The 6,720-nt window shown below is 47.7% G+C and overlaps 3 protein-coding genes across 5 annotated transcripts; all 3 read right to left on the reverse strand.

The window, feature by feature from the left end:
• Positions 1–1,305, reverse strand: LOC131882430 (proteasome subunit beta type-5-like). The gene is made up of 4 exons (XM_059229574.1): positions 1,026–1,305; positions 524–916; positions 253–457; positions 1–181 (listed from the first exon to the last, which is right to left on the reverse strand). The coding sequence occupies exons 1-4, from the start codon at positions 1,191–1,193 to the stop codon at positions 90–92; spliced, it is 858 nt and encodes a 285-aa protein (XP_059085557.1). The 5' UTR covers positions 1,194–1,305; the 3' UTR covers positions 1–89.
• Positions 1,306–1,572: 267 nt separating this feature from the next.
• On the reverse strand, positions 1,573–3,619 carry LOC131882336 (glutamate dehydrogenase, mitochondrial-like). The gene is given in 3 exon segments (XM_059229457.1): positions 1,573–2,255; positions 2,330–3,445; positions 3,499–3,619. Coding segments are annotated over 2 exon segments (1,698 nt in total). The 5' UTR covers positions 3,437–3,445; positions 3,499–3,619; the 3' UTR covers positions 1,573–1,664.
• Positions 3,620–3,736: 117 nt separating this feature from the next.
• LOC131882345 (glutamate dehydrogenase, mitochondrial-like) lies at positions 3,737–6,720 on the reverse strand. Of its 3 annotated transcripts, none has more exons than XM_059229469.1 (3): positions 6,544–6,720; positions 4,550–5,659; positions 3,737–4,478 (listed from the first exon to the last, which is right to left on the reverse strand). In XM_059229469.1, the coding sequence occupies exons 2-3, from the start codon at positions 5,633–5,635 to the stop codon at positions 3,891–3,893; spliced, it is 1,674 nt and encodes a 557-aa protein (XP_059085452.1). In that variant the 5' UTR covers positions 5,636–5,659; positions 6,544–6,720; the 3' UTR covers positions 3,737–3,890. The 3 variants fall into 3 exon arrangements, with proteins under 3 accessions (XP_059085452.1, XP_059085459.1, XP_059085468.1); XM_059229476.1 differs by lacking the exon at positions 6,544–6,720 and adding an exon at positions 5,962–6,287; XM_059229485.1 differs by lacking the exon at positions 6,544–6,720 and adding an exon at positions 5,836–5,859.

Genomic DNA, 6,720 nt, shown 5'->3' on the forward strand with positions numbered 1-6,720 from the left:
TAGTCCACAACAATTTTCATAAGACCTTTTATTTGTTATCGTGTCTTAGTATTACATGGTAAGAAACAATCAAAGAGGACAGCTTGGAATCATACAGCCTTGCCCTCAGCATATCGATAGTGCAGATCCTTGGAGTCATCGCGAGAAATCACCTTGAATCCGTCCTTAGTCATGTGATACACTTAAAAAAGAAAAAGGGGATAAGAACATGTCTTAACGGCAAAACCAATGGTCAATCTAGACAATCCGTACCTTGAACTACGCCTCCCGAGGCTGCATCCCTGAAGGTGGCGTGATATATAGCACGTCGACCCAGATCGTAGGCTTCTTCATCTTCCAAGTCGTACTTGTAGCCCTTGTCCAAAACACCATAGGCATAAATGGACCCCGATCCCACGGAGAACACTTCACCATCCGATCGAGAGCCATCGCTATCCACGTAATAGAGTCCAGGGCCCTAGAGAATCCATTAAAATTAAGCATATGTCAAGGATTCCATCCCAGACGTCCGTTGGATACTTACTCGCTTGTCAAATCCAGCAATCATCACGCCCATGGACAATCCCATCCCCTTGTAGTTATATGCAATGTTCGAAAGAAGCTTGGACGCAGCTGCGACCGAAATGCGCTCGCGATTTCGCAACTCATACAAACGACATTGCTTGGACAACACGCGCTCCCAATAGATACAATCCGCAGCCCCACCGGCCATGGTGCCCAACAGGAATTGGTTGATCTCGATGATTTTCTTGACCGTGCCCGAGTAGATGAACATGCCACCCGTGGCTCTGGAATCCACAGCCAAAATCACTCCGTTCTTGTACTTAAAGCCCAAGGTCGTGGTGCCATGGGCAAAGTGCATGTTCACGGGTTTACCATGCTCGTCGCTTAAATGATCGCCTAATTGATCCGCAGGCTAAAATAAGATAAATAACCAGTGAAAATCAGATCATCAATGTATCAGGTTTGAATTGTAATAATAACAGGTGAAGACGCTAGCAGAGGAGACTGATTAATGTGCTTACGTTGTCAAAAGGTCCATTGGACAAATTGAAAGAATTGTCAAAGTTGGGCATCATAGTTTCCATTTCGGTGGAGAGATGAGGCGTGTACGAAGCCTGGGCTCGATGGCTCAACTTCGAGGAGTCCAGATCCAGTCCCGTGTCCCTCTTTAGCAATGCTTGCATGGCCATGATGTTGAAAGATGGATGAGAGGGGGGATATCAAGAAGATGAATTGAACAACGAAGTCGTCCTGCAATGACGAGGCGAAAACAAATGTTGAGGAACTCGACTCAAGCCGCTAACTTGCGACAGCTGACTGAACTACGAAAACAGCGCCTCTCCCTGCCCTTTCAGCCTGATCGGCGCAAATGGCGGCAAGATTCAGATGTTTTCGCCTTGAATTTGGGTGGTCATGGGCGCTTGCGAATTTTTAACAATTTTAGCTTGTGAGCCTTGCCTAATTGTATTTCAAAGACACGATGTGTCTGAAATATTCTGGAATCATATTTCTAGTGTGTTCTGGAAAATCGCCCCGAGTTGTACGCATTCCATCCGAGGAACTTGACAATCCATTTTTTACATATTTATTCAGGATAAAATTTAGAGTCAACAACCAACAAATTCGATCAAATTTAGATTACTCAGAGAGTGATCAACGCATCAGTTGAATGTGAGACCGGCATCGCGGTAAGTCTTGAAGATCTTGCGGATAGAGTTGATATAGGCAGCCGTGCGCAGGTCCAAGCCCAAATCGTAGTCGATGGCCGTGTTCATAATGGCGCGAGCTGTGCGTTCCATGGAGTAATCCAGACCCGAGTGAACAATGTCCTTCTCAGACGCACCAGACATGCGGCTAGCAAATTCGGGTGAGGGGGTCACGTCAATGGTACCGCCCACACGTCCAAATCGCCGCTCCAAGGAGTCTTGGACGGACTTGAGGAGGTGGTAGTTTGATTCGCGCTCGTACTTGAAGGTCAAACGCCCGTAGGAGACATGGTTCAGATTCTTGAGCCATTCAAAGTAGGACACGGTGACACCACCGGCGTTCACGTACATGTCGGGGATGATGAGGCAGCCGTTTTCTCGGAGGATAGCGTCGGCTTTGGGGGTAATGGGTCCATTGGCAGCTTCTGCGATAATTTTGGCCTTGATTTTGCCGGCATTTCCAGAGTGGATTCACTTCTCCATAGCGGCCGGGATCAAGATATCGCATTCCTCGTACATCAGATCGTTCTTTTCACCACCATAGGCCTAAAAACAGAAATAATCTTTGACTCTTAGTATAGAGTCGTTCTTAATGCTTGCTGGGCGATCGAATGAATTACCTGAGCTCCTGGGTAACCCACAATTGTGCCGTTCTTGGTCTTGTATTCCTCAAGACTCTTAGGATCCAAGCCCTCGGGGTTGAAGATAGCTCCATCCCACTCCACGATGCCGATGCAACGCGCTCCGGCGCGATGGAGGTAACGCATGGAATGAAAACCAACATTGCCCAAGCCTTGGACAATGAAGGTCTTGCCACCCCATCCGGGGGTGTTGCCAATCATAGCCATGTATTGTGCCTCATTGATGAAGTTCTCTAATCCATGGAAAACTCCGCGTCCTGTGGCAGAAGTTCTGCCGTGAATACCTCCCTGGTGAATGGGTTTGCCAGTGATGCAAGCCGACGCATTCATTTCAGAGTAACCAATAGTGTTGGCATAAGTGTCTGCAATCCAAGACATCTCTCTCTCGCCTGTTCCCATGTCGGGAGCTGGGACATCAATACCGGGTCCAAGGAATCCCTTTTTGGCCAATTCCATGGCAAATCGGCGAGTGATCTTCTCCAGTTCATTGTCGGAATAAGCCTTGGGGTCCAGTTTCAGGCCAGCCTTTCCTCCGCCAAATGGGACATCCACGCAAGCGCATTTATAGGTCATTAGAGCCGCCAAAGCCTTGACCTCATCAGAGTTCACGTCCATGGAGAAACGAATTCCTCCCTTGCACGGACTTCGATGATGAGAGTGTTGGGCTCGATAGCCAGTAATCATTTGAATGCTTCCGTCGTCTCTTTGGAGAGGAAAGTTGACCTCGAGAACGTGAGAGCAAGGCTCGATGATCTTCAAGATTCCATGGACTTTTTTCCTCTTGTCCTCTTCATTTACGTTTCTCATTCGATGGAGGCTGTCCATGAGCTTGGGTTCAGCCAAAAGACAAGCCTTGTGGAAATAGTATTCCACCATGTTGAAGAAGTTCGGGTTCTCCGCCTCCGGGATCTCGCGGAGTCGCTCTGGAATCTCCCATCGTTTCTGAACCCAGTTCACCTCGTCTTGAACTGGACTTGAAGTATGAAGAGAAGACGAAGCTACGACAGATGTGCTTCGAGTGGCTGCCTCCAATAGGTTACCACCCTTGCCCAATGATCGGGCCCCAATCGCCAGTAATCCGGACATGTTTAAAGTCTAAGAAAAATGAGATTGGTAAGAGCCCACTCAGAGTAACCTTACGGACCTACTCTTCCCCAAAAACAAATGGCGAGGCACTAGAAAGAGGTGCTGCGAAGAATGAACGGAGAAAGCTACATCCCTCCCCTTTCTCTGCACGCACTCGTAATATTGTAGGAAACATGGGGACGATGGGATGGCGTTGTACTCAAGCTGGAACGTGTTCCGAGACACTTTGCCAAGATGACAGGACTCCAAACATATCCATCCGATAAAATAGGAACACGAAAGCTAAATTATGATGCTGAATAACCGGGGACAGGGAGGAATGTATTTGTTTCCTTACATACAGCTAGTATCGTGAACATTTACATTATAATCGAAACGAATATTCCCGTTTTTGGGTATATAGAAAATAAAATAAAAATTTGCTCAAAAAAAATCCCCTTCCAGTCTTAGCAATTCAGTTGAACGTGAGTCCAGCATCCCTATAGGTCTTAAAGATCTTCGTAATTGCATTGATATAGGCAGCCGTCCTGAGGTCCAAGCCCAAATCGTAGTTGATAGCGGTATTCATGATAGCTCGGGCAGTTCTCTCCATGGAATAGTCTAATCCAGAGTGAACAATGTCCTTCTCGGAAGCTCCAGACATACGGGTTTCGAACTCGCCTGAGGGAGTAACTGGGATTCGACCTCCAACGCGACCGAAACGTCTCTCCAAAGAGTCTTGGACGGATTGAAGAAGATGATAGTTCGACTCCCGTTCGTACTTGAAGGTCAGTCTTCCATAAGAGACGTGGTTCAGATTCTTGAGCCATTCAAAGTAGGAAACGGTCACACCTCCAGCGTTCACATACATGTCGGGGATGATGAGGCAACCGTTCTCACGGAGAACTTTGTCCGCACTGGGCGTGATTGGGCCATTGGCTGCCTCGGCGATAATCTTAGCTTGGATGCGATGAGCATTTCCGGAATGAATACACTTTTCCATGGCAGCAGGAATGAGAATATCGCATTTCTCGAACATCAAATCATCTTTGTTCTCATAAGCCTGAAATGATAAAGGAGACATCAGTTTAACTACTTACATCAGACATCCTTGATTCTTTCCGTAAGCCTTACCTGAGCTCCTGGATAACCCACGATGGTGCCCTTTTCGTTTCGGTAGTCTTCCAAAGCCTTGGGGTCGATACCGTCGTTGTTCATGATGGCACCATCCCATTCGAGGACACCAACGCATCGGGCCCCAGCGCGAGTGAGGTAGCGCATGGTATGAAGACCCACATTACCGAAACCTTGCACAATAAAGGTCTTACCGCCCCATCCGGGGGTGTTGCCAATCATGGACATGTACTGGGCCTCGTTGACAAAGTTTTCCAAACCGTGGAAAACACCACGGCCAGTGGCGGCAGTCCTTCCGTGAATACCACCCTGATGGATAGGCTTGCCCGTGACACAAGCTGAGGCATTGATATCGCTATAACCCATCGTGTTGGCATAAGTGTCCGCAATCCAGGACATTTCTCTCTCGCCGGTTCCCATATCAGGAGCGGGCACGTCAATGCCGGGTCCGAGGAATCCCTTCTTGGCAAGTTCCATGGCGAATCGTCGAGTGATCTTCTCCAATTCGTTGTCAGAGTACGCCTTGGGATCGATCTTGACGCCGGCTTTACCGCCCCCAAATGGCACATCCACACAAGCGCACTTGTAGGTCATCAAGGCGGACAAGGCCTTGACCTCATCAGCATTGACATCCATGGAGTAACGGATACCACCCTTACAAGGGGTGCGATGATGCGAATGCTGGGCTCGGTAGCCGGTGATCATTTCATAGGAGCCATCATCTCGTTGAAGAGGGAAGTTCATCTCGAGGACGTGGGAGCAAGGCTCGATGATCTTCAAGATACCATGGACTTTTTGGCGTTTCTCGTCGTCACTTGTGCCTCTCATTCTGGACAACTCTTTCATCAAAGGCTCTTCGGCCAAAATACAGGCCTTGTGAAAGAAATACTCCACCATATTGAAGAAATTCGGATTCTCCGAGTTGGGGATGTCCAGAAGTCTCTCGGGGATCTCCCATCTTTGCAGGGCGGCACTTTTGGAATGGAAATGAGCCGAGGCCATGGCAGGCCCCACCACGCCCACAGACCCGTTGGTCAAGGTCTTGCCAAGGGCCATTTTGGCCCCTTGAGCTAAGATCGAGGACATGTTCGGATGCTTCTACACTAGACCCTGAAATCAAAAGCAATGGAGTTCTTCACATGAACGACAACGCAAGTTCAACTCAAACGAGATAGATGGATGGTGGATCAAAACAGGTTTGCCCTATCTATTCGATTCTTCCGATCATCTCCGCTCTCACATATCCATAGTACGTGTACATGAACAATATATAAAACACTTCGCACCACTCTGTTATCTATCAACTTTCACTCGGTTGAAGCCTTTTCCGGGCTCTAAATGTCTCGAATATTTGCCATATCGACATATCTGGATGAGCATGATCAACAATTACAAGCTACCAACGAACTTACCTACCACTGGCAGGATTCTTAGTACACTCTCTCTCTCAACTGTATTTTCCGTTTCGAGTTCACCTTGGAGAAGTTGCTACACTGGCGTAGCCTGGCCTGGCCTCTCAGTATCTGATCTAAGCGCGAACCTAAGTTCAAATCCATGGATGGATTGAAGGAAATCTGCTCAGTGACTGTTACTACGGGACGGGACGACGCTTCCAACGTTCAAGGAACATCCAGGCTTTGTTCAATGTACTTCGGCACCCATCCATCCACCACAATTCAGGTCTTGGAGGGACCGAACTAGACCGAACCAAATTCTCAAAATACACTCTACGAAGAATGATCACCACGTGTCCGGTCGACTTTCGACAAACAAATTGCTTGAGGGGGGAGCTTAGTGTAAAATCACCTAGGTCAGGCCCGAAATCATAGAGTAAATGTGCTTGGTATTTCGATATGAACTAAATCTGTCTCCGCAGAAGCCCTTATACCGACGGAAAGTATGGTTCCAGTTCTTAGACAGGAATAGAAGCACATAATTGAATGACAATGAAATTAACACATGCCAAGGCCATAGAGGCATTTTCAATTGCTTACCTGACTAAATTAGGGAATTATCCGACTGGAGGAGGTACAATCGTATTTTTTAAAGAGGCGAAAACGAGCTCCAAGAGATCGGCCAACTTCGACATCCAAGTGAAAAACTAAGTTAAAGGCATACAATTCTACTCCTGCCTTTACGTCTCACTCTGCATTGAGTGAGTGAGTGTGAGC

This window comes from Tigriopus californicus, chromosome 1, assembly GCF_007210705.1.
Source record: "Tigriopus californicus strain San Diego chromosome 1, Tcal_SD_v2.1, whole genome shotgun sequence".
NCBI classification, from domain to species: domain Eukaryota; kingdom Metazoa; phylum Arthropoda; class Copepoda; order Harpacticoida; family Harpacticidae; genus Tigriopus; species Tigriopus californicus.

What these genes read in the sequence shown, in the direction of transcription:
- LOC131882430 (XM_059229574.1), bottom strand. Translation starts at nt 1,193, where the DNA reads ATGGCCATGCAAGCATTGCTAAAGAGGGACACGGGACTGGATCTGGAC. An exon ending in TTGCTGGATTTGACAAGCGA is followed by an intron (nt 458 to 523) that starts GTAAGTATCCAA and finishes TGGATTCTCTAG; the next exon opens with GGCCCTGGACTCTATTACGT. An exon ending in CTCGGGAGGCGTAGTTCAAG is followed by an intron (nt 182 to 252) that starts GTACGGATTGTC and finishes TTCTTTTTTAAG; the next exon opens with TGTATCACATGACTAAGGAC.
- LOC131882345 (XM_059229469.1), bottom strand. Translation starts at nt 5,635, where the DNA reads ATGTCCTCGATCTTAGCTCAAGGGGCCAAAATGGCCCTTGGCAAGACC. An exon ending in TGGGTTATCCAGGAGCTCAG is followed by an intron (nt 4,479 to 4,549) that starts GTAAGGCTTACG and finishes TTATCATTTCAG; the next exon opens with GCTTATGAGAACAAAGATGA.